This window comes from Dromiciops gliroides, chromosome 2 (genome assembly GCF_019393635.1).
Source record: "Dromiciops gliroides isolate mDroGli1 chromosome 2, mDroGli1.pri, whole genome shotgun sequence".
Taxonomy (NCBI): Eukaryota; Metazoa; Chordata; class Mammalia; order Microbiotheria; family Microbiotheriidae; genus Dromiciops; species Dromiciops gliroides.
Window position 1 is genome coordinate 127,151,433 of NC_057862.1, and position 24,982 is coordinate 127,176,414.

At 39.6% G+C, this 24,982-nt stretch overlaps 1 protein-coding gene across 5 annotated transcripts in view; it reads left to right on the plus strand.

Moving 5' to 3' along the window:
• Nucleotides 1-24,982, plus strand: part of SV2B (synaptic vesicle glycoprotein 2B) — a 182,615-nt gene that overhangs the window by 144,226 nt on the left and 13,407 nt on the right. For all 5 annotated transcript variants that reach the window (XM_043987392.1, XM_043987390.1, XM_043987393.1 and 2 more), the window contains 7 exons: nucleotides 3,541-3,674; nucleotides 5,716-5,805; nucleotides 8,534-8,644; nucleotides 9,398-9,486; nucleotides 10,587-10,751; nucleotides 19,138-19,271; nucleotides 20,528-20,728. In XM_043987392.1, the coding sequence (XP_043843327.1) occupies nucleotides 3,541-3,674; nucleotides 5,716-5,805; nucleotides 8,534-8,644; nucleotides 9,398-9,486; nucleotides 10,587-10,751; nucleotides 19,138-19,271; nucleotides 20,528-20,728 (924 nt within the window). The remainder of the gene's footprint in view (nucleotides 1-3,540; nucleotides 3,675-5,715; nucleotides 5,806-8,533; nucleotides 8,645-9,397; nucleotides 9,487-10,586; nucleotides 10,752-19,137; nucleotides 19,272-20,527; nucleotides 20,729-24,982) is intronic.

A 24,982-nucleotide genomic window follows, 5' to 3' on the forward strand; every position in this document is an offset into this window, starting at 1 on the left:
TCTTTTCATAATAGCACAGTGACAGATTGCTGTTAGAAATGTTGGATTCCATAGGCTAACTAACAGGCAAGGTAATAAGGAAATTTGAGCAGTCTGCTTAGTTTAGTCTTCTTTCCATTACACTCAAAAATAGATATTGTTTCCACTGTGAATCAGATGGGCCAAATATGATGATGTTTTAGAATATACATCTCTAAATAAAGTATAACCATTTCTATTATTGTTAATATTGTTTGACCCCACTCTTCCTCATAAAACAAGGAGATATGGGGAGACAGGGGTGGGGAGTGGGGGGATTTGACTAAAAAGTGCTGGGGCTGTTTTCTGTGTAGTCTGAAGAATCAATAGCATTACTGTATTTTCAAGCAACATATAAAGGGTACAGAGGCTTAAGGTCTCACATGCATAAGTTTGGGTGAAATTGACTAAGGTGGGGGGACTGGGGTTTTGCCTGAGGGGAGGGATTCTTCCTTCCCATGACAGACTTCCCCTTGGCCCACGTTGCTTTGCACCACTCCCAAAGTTTCCTCTCTTCTTTTTTGACTTTCTGCCACTCCTGGTAGAAGTTGGGGATCTTTGACTATCCTGTAGTAGCTAGGACTAGATTCTCTGGAGGATAAACTACCTCCTTTTCCTTACTCAACATGGCTCTACCTTGCTAGAGTCAACTTTTCTCTGTACTGTTTTGCCCTCTGCCTTCCATCTTCCCTCCCCTTAAGCTGATTTTTTTTTTCGGTATACTGAAATTCCTAGTTATGGTTCTGCTGAAACCCCAAGAAAGAAAACTGGCCATCTCAGAAGGTTTTCCTGACAAGCCACTTCAGTTTTCTAGGTCTAAGCAAGCTATTGAAGGGAAGGAATTATATTACTAGGGGCAGCTAGGTGGTGCAGTGGATAAAGCACAGACCCTGGATTCAGGAGGACCTGAGTTCAAATCTGACCTCAGACACTTGACACTTACTAGCTGTGTGACCCTGGGAAAGTCACTTAACCCTTATTGCCCCATCCCCCCCAAAAAAACCCTAAAAATAAGGAATTATATTACTTTTCTATTTGTATTCTTATCATCTACTACAGAGTACATACATGTTGATTGGTTGATTAGATTGATTGATAAAAATGAGGTAGTTAGACTAGCAGATATTCTAGGACCTTTCCTTCTCTTAATATTCTGCAATTCAATGATTCATACTCACAGCTCTGGAAAATCTGAATATCTATTATGAGAGATTAATTCCTGCTTCAGCCAGAAACACCAGCTGTTTATGAAATCCTGATGCAGAAAAGTAGGGCAGCCTCAAAGAACATGAAATTGAACAATATTGCCTTTTGAAAAACTCCCCATCCAGAAATGCATAGTACTCCAAATGTTGGGAAGCAGCCCACCATTAGAGTGAGTTTAATGCCCCAAAGATCTGGCCAGTGAATGAGACAAACTCAGATTATTGAAAGGGAAGTAACCACAGAGAGATGAGAGTAATGAAGCTGGGATAAAACATGAGTATTTGTTAGGAACAATAGCAAGTACAGGAAGAAATCTCCATGAGGCATTTTCCCCCCAAGTTTTGGATCTGCAGGGCTCTTCCTGTGTTTCTCTGGCCACGTAGCAGAGTTGGAGGCCCGTAGGAATTTTGAAAAATAACTTCACTTTTGACTTTGCCAAGATAATTTCAGGGCATTGGTGGAGGAAGTATAAGCACAGTTTGGGGCATTGCCTGCTATTCTACTGCCCCTGCTGGGAGAAAGGAAAAGCTTTTAAATTAAAATGAAATGCCCTACAGAAATCAAGAAGCTGAGGAGACCAAACCTGAGAAGGAAAGTTTGGTTCTGAGAGATTGGATTGAATAGAACATCTTTTCTATTGAGGTGGTCAGCTGGATTTTAAGTAGCTGCTATCTAGTGGGTTTTTCCCCCCAAGTGGGAGAGCCTCTTTCATCACATGGTATAGCAAACTGAGCAGCAGTAACAGCACTGGACAAAGAATGCATTTGTTGTGTCTGTTCTGTACAGGATGCTGTGTCAGGCACTGAGAATATAAAAGATGTGATCCCTGTCCTTATGGGAACTTTGAGCAAATGAATTATGGTTATAATAATAGCTAACTCTTTATGTAGGGTTATAATAATAACTGATTCATTATACAAGGTGTCCTGAAGGCCTTAGTGCAGGGCTAGGATATCTTAAAGCATATAGTTTCAAATGAGACTAAGACTTTTGGGACACCCTATGTAATGTTTTGAGGGTTGCAAAGCAGTTTATATACATTATCTTGATTGAGCCTTATAAGAACCCTATGAGAGTAAGTACTGCAGGCATTGTCATTATTATTCTTCTCATTTTATAGGTGAAAAAATGAAAATTCATAGAGGTTAAGTGACTTGCCCATGGATTCATACTATTAGTAAATATCAGAGGTAACGGTTTGAACCCAGATTTTCCCGAGGCCAGGTTCAACTGGCTATACACCACACCACTCTGCTTCCTTATAAAGCAGAGCCTAAACAAATGAAGTTATAAACTCAAGAACAGTGGGGATTGTCTTTTAATGTAATTTTCTGGAACTTATCCAAATGAATATTATTCTTTTCAAAGGAGTCATCTTTTGAGACTAGATAATGATATTTATTTAAGTGCTTTAAGGTTTGCAAAGTGCTTTACATGTGTTAACTCATTTGTTTCTCACAACCCTGTGAGGTAGGTACTATTATTATCCACATTTTACAGATGAAGAAACTGAGGCTGAGAGAAGTTATGTGACTTGTCCAGGGTCATACTGCTAGTAAGTGTCTGAGGCAGGATTTGAGCTTGGGTCTTCCCCAAGTCTTCCACTCTGTCCACTGTACAACCTAGCTACCTATGCTTATTCATAGAATACTTCTGTCAATATATAGATTCTTAGGGTCAGATAAGATGTGTAGCACTATCTAGTTCAACCTCCTCATTTGATGTAGAAGGAAACTGAGATTCAAAGTATAACATAAGCTTCTCAAAGTCACTCAGCTAATCAGAGACAGAGATTGGACTAGAGCCCAGGTATCTGCTTCCTAGCCCAGTACTCTTTCCAATATTCTATGCTATTCAAAATGCCTTTGAAACATGTCTTCTGCAGCTGCTTTCTGTCCTGGCTAACAAACCAGACAAGAAAAACAGTATTGCTAATTAATAGTTATAGCTCATTTTCCCCCAAAAAATTATATTATCCAGCTTCATCCAGTAGATCACTGTTTCCACTAGAAGTGACTTTGAATAACTTTTACTTGTTATAAAAAATTCCCACTCCCTATCCACAACACCAAAGGTATTTTATAAAAGGATTTTATGGAAATTCCTAAAAAGTAGTCATCCTAAATATCTTCATAAATGGAAGCATTATTGGAATACGTTTATAGCTTCTCCAGGGCATCACGGTGATGGAGAAATCATTTGGATGTTTAGATTCCAGTGTATTTGCTAACATAACAATTTAATTATATTATAAACCTAGTTTCCTTAGCAGGGGAGCTAATCCAGAGAGAGACATGTCCTGGTGTTTCATTACAGGTTGGGGCTTCAGCATGGGAACCAACTATCACTTCCACAGCTGGAGGGTGTTTGTGATTGTCTGTGCTCTTCCATGCATGGCATCCATGGTTGCCCTGAAGTTCATGCCAGAGAGCCCACGTTTTCTACTGGAGGTAAGTGAGCATGTTCCAAAATAATATTTCATGGCAAGTTCAATAAGTGGCCAACTGAAGAACTAGACTTGCCTGTATTTTGACTCCTTCAGGATCCTATATCTTTTCTTTCCTTTACTTCCTAGATTCTGGTGAGACACCCACATCCTTAAGTTTGGGATGATTCCTATTTTTAATGACTACATCTTCAATTTTTTCTCTTCTAGCAGTTTCTTTCTTGAATGCCAAGAAGAATCCAACATCTCGAGACTTTTGGGACTTTTTTGGGACTTCCTTCACTTGGGCTTTTAAATTAGCTTTATATAGCCTACTATTCTTGCTGTCATAACTCAAGGGAGCCTCTAGCACTATGCAGCTTGTTATAGATCAGGAGGAAATCAAGAAGTATGTGAGGTTTTTTGTGTTTTTTTTTTAAACCAAAGACAGCAGGAGGCACCAAAGAACAACCTAAAGCAATGTTGAGAGGATGGACAGTTTCTCCTATTTCTGGTGCTTGTCACATCATGGGTGAAAAAGATACTAGAGTAATTGACTCTTTGCTGCAAAGTTCAAAACTGGGGAATTAGCAATTCTGAGGGTTCTGATGAGAGAATAACAATGTTCCAAGAGGGATCTAAGGAAATAAATATTATCATGGAACAAGCAGGAGCCATGGACTCAGGGCCACAAGTACTAGAGACTTAGGAGATTTTTTTTTTTTGTGAGGCAATTGGGGTTAAGTGACTTGCCCAGGTTCACAAAGCTAGTACATGTCAAGTGTCTGAGGCTGGATTTGAACTGAGGTCCTCCTGAATCCAGGGCCAGTGCTCTATCCACTGTGCCACCTAGCTGCCTGCTTAGGAGACTTTTGATGGTCTCACATGGCCCTTGTGGCATTCTCCCTGAATGCTTAAACCCCAATATCTGATTTGGATCTGACACTAGTGACTTGAGAGGACAAGGATGTTAAAGGAGGAGAGAAAAAAATAACACTTAGAAGGCTAGAAGACCTTAGAGCAAAGACTGCCAAGGAGGGAATAAAAGAAATAAATTCATAATGAATGGTGATAACGGTATTTAACATTTATACCCCAGAGCTAATTCCATTGCCAAAAGCATGGATTACTTAATTACTTTCAGTATTCCTTCCACTGATACAGGTCATAACAATTTAACAAATATATATTAATGCAAGGCATTGTTATATGCAATCTTTTTCCATCTAGACAATCTTTATGAATTGCTGTGATGAAAAAAAAATCCCAAACAACAAAACTTCTTTACTTGAAAGTCAACCTTCTGATAATAAATCTCTTGAAATTTAGTGAGGCTGGCCCACAAAGGACAGATATACACCTGCCATTGGACTTACATTCAAAGCTTTTCCAGCTTCATAGGAAATGACAGAGTTTTCATTCCTCTTATATAAGCTTTGTGAACCATATTTTATCACCATGCAATGAAGAGACTAGGACTTGGGGGCAGGATACTTCAAAATGAAAGTATCATTCCCATTTTACGGATGGGATATCAGGAAACTTCATTAAGACTTGAGTGAATCTCAATGACTGATGAAAAGGAAATAAAGCCTAGAAGGTACCAAGTGTCACCTAGAAGGTACCAAGTGTCCTTTTTTTTTTTTTTTAGTGAGGCAATTGGGGTTAAGTGACATGCCCAGGGTCACACAGCTAGTAAGTGTTAAGTGTCTGAGGCCGGATTTGAACTCAGGTCCTCCTGACTCCAGGGCCGGTGTGCTATCCACTGTGCCACCTAGCTGCCCTTTTTTTTTTTTTTTGCAGGGCAATGAGGGTTAAGTGACTTGCCCAGGGTCACACAGCTAGTGTCAAGTCTCTGAGGCTGGATTTCAACTCAGGTACTCCTGAATCCAAGGCCAGTGCTTTATCCACTGCACCGCCTAGCTGCCCCTCCAAGTGTTCTTCTTAATGAGCAGGAAGCCTAATGAGATGGACATCCTTACAAGACAGTTAAATGAGGGCAAGATTAGTGGAGACTATAACAATTAGTAGTTGATTTGGAATAATCCTTCCCTTGATCTTTCCAGATGGGTAAACATGATGAAGCCTGGATGATTCTCAAGCGTGTCCATGACACCAATATGCGGGCCAAGGGGGCACCTGAGAAAGTATTCACAGTAAGTATGCGAGTGCCTTCAGGAAGCCGGATGACATTTTTGAAATAGGTATTCTGTGCATTAAAATGACGGGCTTTTCCAAAAAGCAATCCACCTAAACGATCACTGATCAGTTTCCATCACTTACATCAACATCTACTTCAAAACTCACCTCCTCTAGGAGGTGATATCTGATCACATTTACCATTCTAACATCCTCTATTCCTTTTGTACTTATGCTTCCAATCTAGATCATATCCACTTTCTGAAATTTTATGAAATGGTTCTAAATTTTAAAAAATATCTATATACTTGGGTTTTCTCACTTAGAATATAAGCTCTTTGAAGAAGGGTGTGGGGTCTTCCATTTGTTAATGTCACATTCTAAGATACAGTACTATACATGCAAATTATTTACTAAATAGTTTAATGACTATCAACTAAATTCTAATGAAAAGTTATTCTTAAATCAATCCAAATGGACCCCTCTTGTTTTTAAAGAGTTCTAGGTTACTTACTGTCCCTTAACAGTTACCCTTTACAGTGTTAGGAATACTCATATTTCAAAATATATTCTTCCCTTTGGGAACTAATTCTGATAAAAGAGAGGTTCAAATATTGTCTGCCAGGCCCCCATTTCCCTCTTCACTGTAAAAGTTCTTCCTTTCATGCCTCTTTCATGTGAGATAATTTCCCCCATTCTACCTTTCCCTTTCCCCTTCTCCCTATTGATACTTTTCTCACCTCTTCATTTTTGGAGATAATCTCAACATAATCAACTCACACTTATGCCCTCTGTCTATGTAGACTGCTTCTAACTGCCCTAATAATGAAGTTCTTCAGAATTCATGTACTATCTTCCCATATAGGAATGTTTACAGTTTAACTTTATTGAGTCTCTTATTATTTCTCTTTCCTGTTTATTTTTTATACTTCTCTTGAGATTTGTGTTTGAATGTCAGATTTTTATTTCAGCTTTGGTCTTTTATCAGGAATGTTTGAAAGTCCTCTAATTCATTAAATATCTATTCTTGCCCCAAAGGATTATACTCTTTCTGGATTTTGAACTTGATGTTAAAGTTGGGCTCTTTTTCCCTGGGGGGTGAGTGGGTAGGGAGGTACTGTCTCAAGCTTCAGGCTTTTTTGTGTTGCTGTTTTCAGTGCCAGTTCTGGGGGTCTGAAAGTTTGCTTCCAAGGTGATGTGATGCAGTGAGTGGTGTCATTACTGTTCTTCTGGTCAGTGTTCCAGTGTTTACCCAGACAGGGTCTTTGTTCCCTGTAGCCACAGATACTAGTGGCTTAAGCCTGAAACTGTGACCATGGCCCCTGCATTCTTGCAGCCTCAAGTGCTAGTGCACTTCTCTGCCTTGGAGCTATGACAAGGCCCCCTACTCCTTTGTGACCATTACAAACATCCTTCCCCACCCTGGAACTTTGATCCAGAACTGCATATGGACAATAGAGGTGCCAATTGGCACTAGCTGTACCTAATGCCATAAAAGGGCCCCCTGTAATCTCTTTTTGACAAGTTGACTGACTCCTTCACTATCTCTGGGCTTAGAGTTCCTGAAGCTGGTGCTGCCTCCTGCTATATGATCTTCCAGGCTGGCCCCCTTGTAACCTCTCCTGTTGACTTCCAAAGTTGTCTGAGGCTGAAAAAAGGTCTCACCCTGATTTTTTGTTGGGTCTGCCACTCCAAAATTTGGTTTGAGGTATTATTTTAAAGTTGTCTGGAAGAGAATGTTGGGATGGTTTGTCTGGGTTGCTGCCTATAATCCACCATCTTGGCTCTGCCCTGCTAGCATTATTTATTTCAGTGATGGGCATATATCTTAAAAGGGTTTAGGCAGATGGGAGGCAGAAAAGGCAGTGTGTGGAAGACTGAAATATTTCATCAAGTTGACTTGAAACTAACATGCATATAAACAATTATTGCTAGTGTTTATCTAGCACCTAAGGTTTGTAAAGTGCTTTAGAAATAACATCTCAGGGGCAGCTAGGTGGTGCAGTGGATAGAGCACCGGCCCTGGATTCAGGAGGACCTGAGTTCAAATCTGACTTCAGACACTTGACACTTACTCATCCATTTCTATAGGTCAAATATAGAGAACAATCTAAACTTCTAGTCCCATCCAATTCTACCAGTAGAGCAGCCAGGTTTAGTGAAAAGGATAATGAATTGAGAATAAGAGGACCCCAGCCCATTGCCTGTCTTTGAAATTTGCTACTCACTTTTCCTTATCTGAATCATGAATGGGTTGTGCTAAATAACTCTAACATTGATTCCAGCTTTAACTCTTTGATCTTACTTTTCCATTGATCTGCTACAGTCATGATGAAAATTATCTTTTTTTTGTGTATGTGTGTGTGTGTTTTTTTGTGGGGCAATGAGGGTTAAGTGACTTGCCCAGGGTCACACAGCTAGTAAGTGTCAAGTGTCTGAGGTCAAATTTGAACTCAGGTCCTCCTGAATCCAGAGTTGATGCTTTATCCACTGTGCCACCTAGCTGCCCCCATGATGAAAATTATCTATGACAAATAATAGTAACACCAATATTTGTCATACAGCATAGTAAAATAATCCATCAGCCAGGAAATGATGTATAGTTTCATTGGACTGATCTTTTCTTACAAGACATCTAGGGATAATTTCAAAGACAAAATTTAAAAACTGGCTAAGGAGCAAAATTTTGGGAAGACACCACTTTGAGTTTATACTCTTCACCTCAAAGTTTTATTCCCCTTTCAGGTTTCCCACATCAAAACCCCCAAGCAAATAGATGAGTTCATTGAAATACAAAGCTCAACAGGGACTTGGTACCAACGCTGGCTGGTCAGATTCACCACTATTTTTAAACAGGTATGAATATGAATGATTGATTCTCTGATGAGAGTATGGCTTTGAAGGGATTTACAGCCTCAGGGAGGAGAATGAATAAAGGTACTGGCTCATGTCCAAAAGGCCCCTTATTTATTCTGGGCCATGCGATCGAGCAAGGGAGTTCCTGAGTGTGTTTCAAGAGATTTGGAGGATAATAACTAGTTATGTAACCCTGGGCAAATTATTTAAGTATTTCTCAGTTTCTTCATCTGTAAAATGAGGAAGTTGTCCTTGATGATCTCTAAGTTTCTATCTCCTTTATACATCAGCTAATAGAATCATATGATCCAGATGCAACCCTAGCCCTGACAAGTGTCTGTTTTCCGAAAGGAAGAATGTAAGTGAAATCTAGACAAGAACCTTCTGAACGTAAAAGCTGTTCTTGGCTGAAATTGGTACCCACATGGAGGAATCTGCAACCTGACTACTTGAGGTCCCTGGGGGCCCGGGTTATTTGTACTTTGGAAGTTTGGCTCCCTGTGCTTTACATTGGATTTTTGGACTCTCCTTATTTTCACTGGACTAAAGATACAGGACTGCTCTGTATCAGGGAAGTTCAGACAGGAAACATATCCCACCTGAGGATTCCAAATGAATTATTTTACCTCCAATCCCCTGCGTATGATTTTCAAAAGACCCCCTGTACTCTTTGGTAGGAAGAGATCTGAAATCAGCTTTTTAGCATCAATGATATTCTTTCATTAGTAACTACTCTTTGATATGGGTTTGTAGGTCTGGGACAATGCCTTATACTGTGTGATGGGTCCATACAGAATGAATACACTGATTCTGGCTGTGGTTTGGTTTACAATAGCCCTGAGGTAAGTAAGTTTGTCCTTGTGCTTAGTTAGCCAATGTATTAATAATTTATTAATAGCATCATATATGAATATATAATATACTAGTATTATTTATTGCATGTTACACATAAATGGTTTTCTATACTGGCTTATTTTAATTAAGCAGCATGAGTTCAGAGTGGCTCTGGTGTCCCCTAGTCAGACTATCTTCTTCCATAGAATTGCTTTTATAAAAACTTCAGGAAGATTGGTCTGTTCAATGTGCTGACAGCCATCTGCCTGAGAACATAAGCAGGAGGGAGAGAAAGGGCATTTGCTGGGTTCTCTTATCAAGTCTTTTGTTCCATGTATAGACAGAAATGTGCCCTTGGCATTAGTGCTGCTAGACCAAAATGATTGGAGGAAGAGTAGAAACACTCTCCACTCCTTGACACTAAACAAGCAGAGGCAAATTTCACAGTAGAATCTGATAGATCATTCCTCTCTCCTCAACTATATCATCCTAATCTCTGAAGCTTGTGCCAATTCAGTCTGAGTAAGCTGAGTAAACTTTAGTGGACTTACAACAGTAAATAAGTGTACTGTGGCCATGAGTATTACAAAAAACATAACTCCAGGTTTGCTTCAATGTCATAAAAATTAAACTTAAGCAGAGTCATAATCTCATGTATATCTTAAGGAGACAAACCTTGTAAAATAGGCTCTATAGGTATACTGAGTCAAGTTACATATTAAATCACTTAGGGGGCTCACCATGTAGTAATTTGAGAGGATAAATTTACCTGTCACCAAGGTTACCTAGAAAACTCAGTAAATATAAACACCATGAAACAAACAAAAAAATACCACCACCAAAAAACCTATTGTGTGTGTGTATGCATACACACACACACACACACACACACATATATATATATATATATATATACACACACACACACACACACATATATGGAAAGCGAGACAGAGACACACACACATAGACAGAGAAAGAGAAAGAGACAAAGATAGACAGAGAGGAGACAGACAGAGACTGAGACTGAGACAGAGACAGAGAATCAGAGAGCATCAAAAGGCACACTGAATCCTGATACACTGATCTTCCTGCTTTTTTGCTGCAGTTACTATGGTCTAATAGTTTGGTTCCCGGACATGATTCGCCATTATCAGGATGAAGCTTACAAGGCTAAGGAAAAGATCTTTAAACATGAACATTTGGAACATGTCACATTCAACTTTACACTGGAAAACCAGGTGCATGAACATGGGAGGTTCTTCAACGATAAGTAAGTGAAAGAGCTGGGGCTCCTCTCAGGTTTGAATGGGAGGGTACAAAACAATGACTCTTTCTTGGAGAGAAGGATGGGAAATTGAGCAAGGGTCAGGGATGTATGATACTCTAATACATTGGAGACTGCATATTTACTCTGATATACCACTTTATACCTTTATTTGATCTGAACTGAGGGGTAGTTCTATACCTTTGCTACTAGTGGAAATAGCAATATTTGCCATGAGATATTTCTAGTTGAATTCTTTGAATATAAGAAGCCCAGCCCTGGGATCTCCTGGGTTTATAGGCCTCTATATAAGTAGCCTCCATTTCTAACCTGTGTGATGGTGAGTTTACAATTCTTTTTTTTTTTTTTTTTTGTGAGGCAATTGGGGTTAAGTGACTTGCCCGGAGTCACACAGCTAGTAAGTGTGTAAAGGGTCTGAGGCCAAATTTGAACTCAGGTCCTCCTGAATCCAGGGCTGGTGCTCTATCCACCTAACTGCCCCGAGTATGCAATTCTTAATCCACAAGAGAACTGTTGGTGATACAGTATATACAAACCCATTAAAAAAACAACAACCTGGATCTGAATTTCACTGGCATAGGGAACTCACAATGATAACATTCCTTCCACTGAAACAGATTGACACCTATTCTGCCATATGCAATTTTATAGAGTTGCCCAGGAGCCCTGAGTAGTTAAGTTATTTGCTCAGGTTTATACAGAGGCAGGATTTGAACCTAGGTCTTTTTGACTCTGATACTTACTCTCTACTGATTATATCTTGCTGTTTCTCTAAGAGGAATTCATAAACTGCTCAGTTTGGATTGAATAAAGACATAAGGCAATATGTTATTGATTATTATGTATTTTTCAGTTTCAGGTATTTTTATTTTATTTTATTTTTTGTGGGGCAATTGGGGTTAAGTGACTTGCCCATGGTCACACAGCTATTAAGTGTTAAGCGTCTGAGGCTGGATTTAAACTCAGGTCCTCCTGAGTCCAGGGTCAGTGCTCTATCCACTATGCCACCTAGCTGCCCTTTTTTTTTCAGGTCATTTTAAATGCCATCCCTATTTATCTGACTGAATGGTATTGTTTTCTTTGGAATTTTGGCCAGCTCCCATTATCCACTCTGGAAAATATGGCAGAAGTGTTTATTTAGAGCTAAATGGAAGATAATTCTTGGAAGGAGGTTTGAATTTTTTCTGAGTGATCTGAAACTTTAAAAGTTTACCCAATTCTTGATATATTCATTTCAATTAAAAATGAAAGTAGATATAAAGGATTGGATATGGTGATGATATGAGGGTGGGGGTGGGATTTTTTAAATGGCGATTTAGTAACACTTCACTTACCTAGTGGCCAGTCATTCAGCAACCTCAAGTACCTATAACTTAGCTGAGAACCTGAAAGCAAGTAAAAGATCTCCTTGGACAGTTAAAATAGTAATGTAACAAGCATTTATTAGGCACTGGATATGTGCCAGGTACTCTGCTAAGCACTGGATGTTAAGTAAATGTTTAAAAAGTCCATACATATTCATTTGGCTTCTAGGAGAAGCCCTCAGTTAGAAGCTTTTTACTCTTACATGCAATTCTTTTTTTTTTAAATTAAATTTTTTTTTTTTTACGGGGCAATGGGGGTTAAGTGACTTGCCCAGGGTGTAATGTGTCAAGTGTCTGAGGCCGGATTTGAACTCAGGTTGTCCTGAATCCAGGGCCGGTTCTTTATCCCCTGCGCCACCTAGCCGCCCCCTTACATGCAATTCTAATGGACAATATCTGGCTTATCAGCTCTTAGCTGATTATAAGAAGAAAAAATGGATTTGGGAAATGGGGATTCAATGTGTTGATTCTAGAGGCAGGCACACAGCAAGACAGCTAACAGCCTGACAGGAATTAAAATACAAAAACTAGGGGCAGCTAGATGGCGCAGTGGATAGAGCACTGGCCCTGGAGTCAGGAGTACCTGAGTTCAAATCCGGCCTCAGACAATTAACACTTACTAGCTGTGTGACCCTGGGCAAGTCACTTAACCCCAATTGCCTCACTAAAACAAACAAACAAACAAAAAAACCAAACAAAATACGAAAACTATGTGAAGCAGATATGAGTACTCAAACAACAGCAGTTGACAGCTACTTAGTATTGTATAGTATCCCAACATATTTCAATAACCCTGAAGGGTATTATAAGGCAGTGTTACAGGACCATATTATAGGATAGCATAGTAATTTATATTCACATGATGATACTGAGTCATCATAGAGATTTATATTCATTACATTCTGTTTTTAAGAGAGAGCACTGTGAAGATACCTTCTAGAAAGATTTGAACATGGCTTTGGTCAGTTAGAAAATTCCCCTAGGTGTAAAACATCATTCCTTGATGATGCTGGCTAAATGAGGCATCACTGTAGTACAAATGTTCCAACAATGTCTGTATATCATGGATTTTGGTATGGGAGACTCATGTTCTGAATCTGCCTCTGCTCCTAGTTAGCCGTGTGATTGTCAGTAAGTCATTTAACTTTTTGGAGCTTCAGTTTCCTTTACTGTAAACGGAAAGAATTGGACTAGATAATCCCTAAGATCCTTCTGATTCTAATATTCGGTGATCCTCTAAAGAGGAATGAGCCAACAGGCATCATGAATATGTGTGCAATATAAGTGGATCTTTATTATGGTACTATTTGTTTTGGAGCAGAAATTCATTAGAATGAATTGGACCTTCTTCAATGGTACTAGTAATTGAAAAGCATGGGATTGACCCCAAAGACAATATTATTTCAAGGATCTGGTGTGATACACATCTTTCTATTATATGTCACTTTGTTTCTGGGTGGCTTTGGCTTTAAAATAATAACCTTGATTTTAGACCCATTGGAGGAATGATGAAATCTCTGTGATCTCGCCTCAACACATAAACTGGTGGTTTCTAAGACTAAACTTTATGTGAAAAGTGCATTCTGTTAGTTGACTCACTCATTTCCGATCTTTTTGACTTTTCCTATCCAGGGCTTTCTTGCTTTAGGAGTTTCTCCAGCAGGCTCTTCCAACAGTATGATGGATGAATTGGTAGGAACAACAAATCAGTTAAAAAAAACACCATAATATGGAAAGAGCTCTCTTTCCTTAGGTCACACTGACATCTGGTGTTCGTCAATAGGAAAACCCTTTTTGCTTTGGATCCCTCCAATCCCGTAAAAATCAAACGTTTCTCTGCTTCCTTAACAAAATCTTTTAGCACTTCTAGTCTTATTAAATATGATCACATTGGTTTATAGATTAAACATGCTTGTGTAATTAGCATATTCAAAAAAACCCCTCTCTTTTTAAAGGAAAACCCTATTGCCAGAATGTCTCAGTTCAGGAAATTCCCTTTAAAACCCAAGCTTCTCAATTCTAAGAACCAAGGAACCAAAAAAGGAGAGACATAGGGTATGGTGATAACCCAAGATTTGAAAAGTGAGATGGGAACAAAGGTAGGAATTGAAATCTGGACCTTAATCTAAGGTGTCAGAAATGGCCCTTTCAAGTTTCTTTATGGAACCTAAACAAATACTTTAACAGAAAAAAGTTTTTTTCTTTTTCTGGGCCCTGAAAGTCTAGTCTACTTGTTTAGGAATTATTTCAAGGGAAGACGGGATAATATTAGGATAGATCAAGATAATATTTAAACACTAGGAGACTTTACTAGGCTAAGCCCATACTATTGAGAAAAGAGCTTTCATTCTATTAAAGGAAGCAATTTGTACACATAGAAGTATATATAGCATATATACAAAGTAAATACAATGGAGAATTTTTAGGGGCGGGGCAACTTTCAGCTGGAGGAAGAATCAATGAGTCAATTCAATTGAACAAAATTCAGACAGAAAACACGGACACCAAACAACCAGGTATTTCAGCTCAATGCTCCAGGCCCTGTTACCTACACAAGCTTTGGCACCAATTCACTGGGAAGCTACTGGGGCAGTATTACCAGGTTTTCCATGAGAAGGTCTCATAATGCTTCAAAAAGAGACAGTAAAAACACCGTTTTAGCTCAGTCCTCATTGCAATATCATATTGAGTCAAGGCATTCACAATTTTTATTAATGGAATTTATGAAAAGCTACATATGAGGGATCTTAAATTCATACATCACTGTGATCCCAGGCAGGGCTGATCTGTCACATTAGAAGAATTTGACTAACTCCTAGCTGCCACTGAACCTCTGCAGTTTGTAGCAAGGTTGTACAGTGGATAGAGGGCTGGACCTGGAATCAAGAAGATCCTAGTTTATGGATACTCCAGACACTAGCCCTTTGATCTTGGGTAAGTAAGTCACTTAACCTCTATCTGCCTCTCCTTCTTCATCTGCAAAATAGGGATGATAATGGGGATAAAAGAAGATAAGATTTATAAAGCTCTTTGTAAATCTTTTTTTTTTTTTTGCAGGGCAATGAGGGTTAAGTGACTTGAGCAGGGTCACACAGCTAGTAAGTGTCAAGTGTCTGAGGCTGGATTTGAACTCAGGTCGTCCTGAATCCAGGGCCAGTGTTTTATCCACTGCGTCACCTAGCTGCCCCCTCTTTGTGAATCTTAAATAATTATATAAATCTTATTGTTATCATTAATTATGAGGTCTAACCAAACTCATCTAGTGTTATCTTTAACTGGCTCTTTTGGGTTGATAGCTTAAAATATGCTTGCATCAGCACCTAAGGCAGTTCAAGTACAAGAGAAAGATTGGCCAGCATTCATCAAAGGGCTTGGAGATACACTTAAAGTACCTTTGTAAGTCCACTGGCTTCAATTTACTACAACCACAGACTTTCCTAGCTCTCTAGGAAGTATCATAGAATTATAGATTTAGAATTAGAAGGAACCTTACCATTGATTAAGGTCCAGTTTTCTTATTTTGCAGATAAGGAAAATGAGCCAGAGAGAGACTAAATGAGTAAGTGACTGACATATGATTTGAACTCAGGTCTTCTTGACTCTAAGTCCAGTGGCCATCATACCACTTACCTGCTCTATTTACCCACCTAGTTATATTTTGTTAACTTTGGTGGGATGGGTGGAAATTTCTATCCTGTATTATCCTATACTTCTAGTTATAGTTATGTTTCACGTGAAGAATTTGACAGTCCTTTGGAGATCAAAAAACAATCAAACAATAAAGATTTACTAGGTGCAAAGCATGGGTAGGTTGTACTAGAGGGTATATCTATTTCACAGGTCACAGATGATCTATATTTCCCTGGACTCTAATCACATGACCCTGGCAAAATGGAATTGGTCCCTTACATGAACATGTTGTTTGATACTATATATATAAAATATCTTTGCATACAAACAATAAAAGCAACACAACAAAATATTTTGGGACATCAACTCTTCAGCTGGCCTTGCATGTCTCCTAGACCCATGCATCTTCCAAACAGTCTATTCCAAGCTCAGTCATTCCAGGAAAGACACAATTTAGTTTAGTTAGCTCTCTACAGTCACTCCTTATGAGTGGGCAAAAGAATATTGGAAATTCAATGAGGTTTCCAATTGATGTTCAAGTAATGGCAGCAGTGGAACTAGATGAAGTGACCCAGAAGTCCAAGCTTGTGATGTGACTTCTCCCAGCATAAACACATGGACTTGGGAGCAGACAAAAGCTCTTCCATCTGGTGCCTCCATCTTTTGGTGACCTACCGATGACAGGGGCCTCTGTGATGCTTCTTGATGCCACTAACTCATCAATAATGGAGGCAAGCCATGCTTGCTAATATTCTACCCTGGCATCTCTGACTTTGAGATCATTTCCAGATGCCTGAAGATAGGTCACATTTTTTTTTGTCCTTTTGACTCTATGATAGTCTGCCCTGTGGAACAAAGTTGTTGTTGTCAGATACAGTATAGATATTTACCACCTCCTCCCTATGTTTATAGAAGCAATAAAGGCACATCTTTTGTTATATGCTTAGTTATTTGAGTAATTTAGTCCAGGGCTGAAGGTGAAACTCCAAACCTTTTTTTTTCCAGGCCATACAAGGGTAGAACAGGTATGGAGGGGTGTGCATGGACCCAATGTAGATCCCCCAGTAAGGTTTAGGTACTCTTGACCTGAGGAATGGCCAGAGCAGTGTAGTTCTTGATGGGGGCTCCAAGAATACCTAGTGTTTGTACATCAGAGTAGCCCTTTTCTTTTTTCTTTCTTTTCTTTCCTCTTTCTCTCTCTCTTTCTTTCTTTCTTTCTTTCTTTCTTTCTTTCTTTCTTTCTTTCTTTCTTTCTTTCTTTCTTTCTTTCTTTCTTTCTTTCTTTCTTTCTTTCTTTCTTTCTTTCTTTCTTTCTTTCTTTCTGGTGAGGCAATTGGGGTTAAGTGACTTGCCTAGGGTTGTAAAGTGTCTGAGGCCGGATTTGAACTCAGGTCCTTCTGAATCCAGGGCCAGTGCTCTATCCACTGTGCCACTTCTTTTTTTTTTAATAGAACATTTCCAAGAGCCTATTTTTTAGTGCTGAGTTTCCTCTCAGCTCCAATGTTCTTCTTAATAAAGATTAGCTCACTAGAGAAATTAGGAATTGGGCATGAGAGGAGCTGTGCTTATTTATAAAGTTTACAAACACATTACAGAAATTAACTTGAATTTTAAAGTTCTAGAATGTGTCTCATAGGTCCATCTCTTTTCATTTCTTCCATATATCTGAAGCTTTTATAACTCACTCAGAGGAATATTTCAAGGCCTGTGTACTTATTATCTTCCTCTGTGATTTATGACTCTTCTCTATCACTTGCCCCTGGCAGAACAGTAGGAGATCACTAAATGCCCCATGACTGCTTTATTTCTTTGTTAAAGAGGGATGTTGAGCAAGTAAAACAATAGGCTTCCAGAGTAAAATACATTAGGCTTGCAAATTCATGTGGATCTGAGAACTGTCATCCAATAGTAGAGGGATTATTTATTTATCTTAGGCATCTTCTCAGGTTTGACAATGATTTTGTGAGTTCCCTTTTGAGAGGGATAAGGAGTGGGCCCAGACTGAGGCTTAAATAATAAACCCACTTAAGGCCATCACACCTGACAGAGCTTGTCCTATTATCGCCTTCAAGAATCATGGGTAACCTCCTGGTGATGATAAGGTTCTGGGGTGAAACTTTATTGTAGTGCTAAGGAATACTGATTCAAACTCTTTGAGCAGAGGGTAGCTAGGTGGTGCAGTGGATAAAGCATAGGCTCTGGATTCAGGAGGACCTGAGTTCAGATCCAGCCTCAGACGCTTGACACTAGCTGTGTGACCCAGGGCAAGTCACTTAACCCTCATCGCCTTGTGCAAAACCCCCCCCCCCAAAACAAACAGTGCATTGAGCAGCGCCCCAACACTTCCAAGATCTGCCCTTCTACTGATGTTACCTCTGTTTCTCCTACTCCGACTCTGAGGGCTAAGGGAGAAGATGCCAAATGTCCCTGTTTCTGTTCCCTTCATCAAGTCATAAGCGGCTGCCTCTGCTGGAATGTGCTCAGACCAGTTCCAGGCTGGGAACCTCGAAAAGCTTCCCCCTACACACACCTCTAAGGATGATGATGGAACCGTTCAACCCTGGGTGTCTAATTGGACTTGTCTTCCAACTGCTGCTAATTTGAGCCAAACAATCCTGGGGTTGGGTTGAATACCTGGGTAATAAAAACAATGCCAACATTGAAAAAAAACCCAAAAACAAACAAACAAACCCAAAACAACTCTTTGAGCAATGAGGCAAGGCACAAGTCTTTCTAACTGATGAATAAACAAATAGCAAATGGGGAAGAATAGATAAAGGATGTGAATCATGTATTATATCACACTGACCCTGTCTTATACATTGGTGTCCTGTTTGTATTGTAGATAACTGCATATGTGGTGTCAGAAAGACAGCTGGTGTAGTGGCTGGACTTGGAATCAGGGAAGCCTGAGTTGAAATCTAACCTTGGATACTTATTTTCAGTGTGACCCTGGCTAAGTCATCAGTGATCTGGCAACTCCCAGTGGTCTCAAATAGAGACATTCCTGCAGGCCAAATATTGACTTAGGAAACCATAATTTAGCATTATTTATATTGTGTTTTTTTATTTTGTTAAATCTTTGCCAATTCCATTTAATATGCAAAGGTTGGGAGAGTTTCCATGTCCGTGAAACCAAAGGGCAAACGTTGTCTTATATGGATTTTATGTGTCCTCTAACACCTAGTACAGTGTTCTCTGTACATGGCAAGTGCTAAATAAAGGCTCTGGGGATTGGTTTGAATTGAACATGGTGTCAAGATGCCTCTTATCCTGTAGGATTGTTTTCTTTCTCCCATTAGCATATCAAGGCTCCATTTTCACTGTGTGTACCATTGTAATTGAGAGCCTCGGTGGGGTGATGCTTTTTTCTGCAGGTTCTATAGGATGAAATTCAAGAATGTCATCTTCGAGTCTTCCTTCTTTGATGAATGCTACTTTGAAGATGTGGTGTCTCCTGGGACTTTCTTCAAAAACTGCACCATTGAATCAACCATCTTCTATAACACAGGTAACAGCAGGGGATAAGGCGCAGGCACAGGGCAGAGATGCTTAGTTTAGAAGAACTCTCATTAATAATCACAATAGTAATAATAACAGAGAGGCAGAGTAGAATAGTGGGAAGAGAGCTGACCTTGGTGCCAGGAAGACTTGGGTTCAAGTCTTGCTTCTGATACTTTCTGGCAGTGGAGGCTGCCTAGACAGAGGGAGTATTCTCAGTCCTTAGTTCCTTAATCCAATGAAATCACAAGACTGGCTCCCTTCCTTCTCCCTAAAAATAGCACACATGTACGGTATTTGAAGGTTTATAAATATTCATGATGCTGCCCATTCCTAGGAGAACTACCAGGAGCAGGACAAGATGAGGGTGTCCTCATCCTCCAGTGGAAAGAGCACTCAGAACACTTGCATGAATTCTAGCCCACTTATCCTGTAATTACTGTCATGAGCTTGAGCAAGTCACGAAACTTCCCCATGTTTCAGTTTTTTCATCTGTGAAATGGGAATAAGAATGTTTAGTGGGCCTATCTCAGAGGGCTACAGAGAGGATGAAGGGAAGGAAAAGGAATAAGCATTTATTTATCACCTACTGTGAACCAGGTCCTGTGCTAAATACTTTTTACAAAGACCATCTCCTTTGAAATAATGTGTCAATTTTCTTTGATAAATGAAGAAATAGAAGGGGTTTCCTTACCTGGAAATTCTCTATAGCAATGAAATCACAGGTCCAATTCCTGTCCTTATGGTTGTCCTTTGTAAGGACAACTTCAAAAAATTGGGGATGTTCCAGAAATATTTTAAGCTTCAATGAATAACTCATAAAGTTACCATACTTGAATTATATAAATTTAATTATTATTATTATTTCTGCAAGTAAATTTACTTTTTAATTTTTAAGTCTGATGATCTCTTTCTTACTTAGAATTTTTTACAGTTAATTACATTTAAAAAAGGCTTCTCACCTCCTCCCTTTCTCCACCTGAATTAACCATAAACCACTTTAACTGGGAGAACTTCCTTTGCCAAATGCTGACACATCTCTCACCACCCAGGGAGATAACATATGTTTATGATTTACCTTACCCATAGCCCATTCTTTTCCTTCTTTGAATTCAATAATAAAATTCAAGAGGCATTTATTAAGCACATATTATAAGTTAAAGGCACAGTGCTAGGAGCTGGAGGCAGAGCTAAAGATGGGAATGCCCTCAGTGATTTTACATTTAATGAGTAAACTGTTTTAACCTTGGCTTCTTTCACTTGCAGATCTCTATCACCACAAATTCATTGGTTGCCGGTTTGTCAATGTCACCTTTATGGAGCAGAAAGAAGGGTGCCACCTTGACTTTGAAGAAGATAACGACTTCCTGATTTACCTTGTTAGCTTCCTCGGCAGTCTGTCTGTATTGCCAGGCAACATTGTATCAGCTCTGCTCATGGACAAAATTGGGAGAATCAAGATGATTGGTGAGCTTGGGGGCAGTGGTAGCCAGTGTACATACAACTTGGGGGACATGTTTCATGTGCCAATAAGCAACTTTGTAGCAAAGACCAAATCATTTACCTTCTCTGTGACTCAGTTTTCTCATCTGCAAAATGGATAGAATCATATTTGCTCTCTCCATTTCACAAAGTTTCTGTGAGAATGTGATGAGATAATATCTTGGAAAGTATTTTAAGAATTTTTTTTTTTTTTTGGCAGTAGACAAACATGAGTAAGAAGCTTTGGTAATAGAAAAACCTGTTGTTTAAATCCAAATACCCTGTAATGAAGAGAAAGTTATCTCTGATCACGGAGGGCATAGAATGCAGAGAGTACACAACATTCCAATTTACATTATGTCCTTGCTAGTTAACTCTTGAGATAATTCCCCCACCCTCCATCCTCTCTTCCTTTGTCGTAGGTTGTTGTTTGGCCTTCGTTCTCAAAGAGGACCATGATATCAGGGTGATATCATGACTTGCACTGAATTAGATTTAAGTGAGGGAGGGCTGTATAAGGTTGCCAACCTCACTCTATCCTCCAGAGCCATCTGGGTCCAGTGGCTAGATATAGATCAGAATAATTGGAGATGGACCTGGATGTTTAAGGCAATTTGGGTTAAGTGACTTGCCTAGGGTCACACAGCTAATAAATATAGGAGGTGAGGTCCTCCTGGCTTCAGGGCCAGTGCTCTATCCATTGTGCCGCCTAGCTGCCCCTAGAATAATAGTTTCTTGAATTGAATTGAATTATTATACTGGCTCCAGGCTCAAGCTGATTTTAAAAATATAAATAAAATAAAGGTAATAATGAAAAAACTGGACCTAATAATTAGGATTTTCATGTTCTGTTGACACTTTTGTTTTTTCACCAGCTTGTGTACTTTCCCACCAACACTGAACTGTCTCTTATAAAAAGTAAAAAAGAATGCACATGTGGGGGGTGGCTAGGTGGCGCGGTGGATAAAACACTGGTCCTGGATTCAGGAGTACTTGAGTTCAAATCCGGCCTCAGACACTTGACACTTACTAGCTGTGTGACCCTGGGCAAGTCACTTAACCCCCATTGTCCCGCAAAAAAACAAAAACAAAAAAGAATGCACACAATATTCTATAGTACCCAACTTCTTTACTGATGGGCATTTTCATATTCTAGTATGTTTTAAGGACAAATATTTAGTTGGATCTTAAAGATTGTCTATTTCCCATTTATTTGAATTCACATATATGCTTATATACATACATACATACATATATACATGTGTTTATAAACACATACATACATACATACACAGAGATACATGTGTGTGTATCTTGCACCAAAACATATTGGAAACATTTCTATGAGCAGTTCATTGAACCAGTGGCTTTGCCTTTGGCATCATTCTTTTCCCTTTTTATGTTATCTTCCTTGGAAATTTCATCCACTCAATAGCTTCATTTGTCACCTACATGCAGATGACTGCCAAGTCTGCATCTTTCGTCCTGATTTCCAACCTGTATTTCAAACTGCTTGCTATACATTTTTACTTTGATGTCCTGCTTGTACTTCAAACTCAGCATTTCCAAAAAGGGGGATCATCATCTCCCCATGAAACCTGCCCCTCCCTAAATATCTTTATGTCTGTTGATGGACTTGTTGTATAAAGTTGCCTCCTGACACTCTCCTCCATCCCCCCAAAATCCTCACTTGATCCACCCATCTCTGCTAGCTATCCTCTCATATGTTTTCTCTTTTTTGTGGCTAAATTCCCCAAAGAATACTATCTGTAATAGATGCCTCCACTATCCTCTTCTCAGTCTAGTTCATCTAACAGTTGTCTAAGTGATCTTAAAACTTAGATCTGATCATGTTGCCTCCCCATCCCCACTTAATAAACTCCTTGTTCCTTGTCACCTCTAGGATCAAATATAAAATCCTCTGGTCATCAAAACTGTTCACAAACTGACCTCCTCTTTCCTGACACATATTTCCAGTCTTCTTATACTTCTCCACATATCCTGTGATCCAAGGACACTGGTCTACTTACTGTTCCTCAGATAAGACACCCCATGATCCCATTCCATGTATTTTCAGTGGCTGTCCCCATTCCTGGAATGCTCTCAATTCCTCATCTCTGCCTCTTGATGTCACTGGCTTCCTTGAAGTCCCATCTAAAATCCTACCTTTTACAGGAGTACTTTCCAATTTCCTCTTAATTCAGATGCCTTCCCTCTGGTGATTATTTCCAAATTATCCTGTGTACAGCTTGCTTGTACATAGTTATTTGCATATTATCTACCCCATTAGATTATAACCTTCTTGAAAGGAGGCACTGTTTTTTTTATCTTTCTTTTTATCTGTAGTGCTTAACACAGTGTTTAGCATATAGTATGTGCTTAATAAATATTTGTTGAATGACTGACTGACCAAAAGACTCTGAGAGGGAAGATCCTAAGTTTCAGAAGAGAGTAGAAATTGAAACTCAGTGGAGAACTAAGATGATGATTCAGATGATATAAATTCATTTGTATAAGATCTATTCTTTTAGTTTCATAGTGTTTTAAGGTATACAAAGAATTTTTACAAAGATAATATCATCTTTTCTTTATAACAACCCTGGGAGGTAGGTTCCAATCTGCAAAATGGGGGTAATAATTGTATAAATAGGGGCAATAATTACAAGTCTATAAAAGTGTAATGATAGCACCTGAAAAGGCAAGCAAACTGATATCAATTAATTATAAATGTGAAATCTTGTACAACATATTTCCATATTAGCCATATCTCAAAAAGAAAAAACAAATAAAAAAAGTGAGAAAATTATACTTCAGTTTGCACTCAGAGTCCGAGTCCCTCAGTTCTCTCTCTGGAGGTGGGCAGCATTTTTTCATCAGGAGTTATTTGGAATTGGGAAGCTTCTGGCTTTTTTGTGCTGCTGTTTTCAGAGCTAGTTCTGGGGTTCTGCAAGTTTTGGGGCCTTCTGAGGTATTGTGATTTGGGGAAAGGTGTGATCACTGCTTTCCTGGTTTGGGCTCTGGTTTTTACCCATAAAGGGCCCCTGTTCCCCTGCAGCTGCAAGTGCTAGTGCTCCTTTCAGCCTTGGAACTGTGACTAGGGCCCCTGCTTCCTTGTGACCCTCCACAAGCATTCCTACCCCCTTCCTGGAACTGTAACCCAGAATTGGGTATGGGCAATAAAGTTGCTAATCAGTGCCAGCTGCTCCCAGCACCAGCAAATGGCCTCCCTGCAATCTCTTTCTGAAAAGTTGTCTGACCCCTTTACCTTTACTGGCTGAATGCTTCTGAAGCTGATGCTGTCTGAGGCCGCCTTCAAGGCCCAGGGCTGGTGTCCCTGCTGTACTCTGGCCCAGCATTCACCCCGGTGTCATAGATCTCTCTTGCAGACCTTCTACGTTGTCATAGGCTGAGAAAATGTGCCACTCTGACCATCTGTTGGCTCTGCATCTCCAAAACTTGATTCAAGGAATTATTTTAAAGTTCTTTGGAGGGGAGTGTTAAGAGAGTTCAGTTGGATTACTGTTTGTATTGCTCTATCTTCTTCACAATTTACAAGCACTTTAAGAATTCTTTTTTTTTTTTTTTGGTGAGGCAATTGGGGTTATGTGACTTGCCCAGCGTCACACAGCTAGTAAGTGTTAAGTGTCTGAGGCCGGATTTGAACTCAGGTACTCCTGAATCCAGGGCCAGTGCTCTATCCACTGCACTACCTAGCTGCCCCCTACAAGCACTTTAACAGCAAGGATTCTGTCTCATTGCTGCTCATCAGAGCATCCTCAGACTCACTCTTGTGTTGCAGAGGACATATCTTCAGCCTCCATGTGCTCCTTCACAGACTCTCTTATTCCTCCTCAACCTTCAGGGGAAAGTGTAAGTTGAACATACTGTCACCATAACCACTGTTGCTGCTTTCACACTATTGAACTCCTGACTGTCAGGTCCCCAGTACAACATATACCTGTAGTCTGGCTATTGCTGGGCATTTCTAGCTATCCCATAAGAATTGCAGGGGCAAGCTAGGTGGTGCAGTGGATAAAGCACAGGCCCTGGATTCAGGAGGACCTGAGTTCAAATTTGGCCTCAGACACTTAACACTAGCTGTGTGACCCTGGGCAAGTCACTTAACCCTCATCACCCTGCAAATTAAAAAAAAAAGAATTCCAATCATTTTCTCCCTATATTGACTGGACCTACAGTGGTGGTGGGAGGTAGAGAGAAAATCTTCCTGTATCAAGGAAA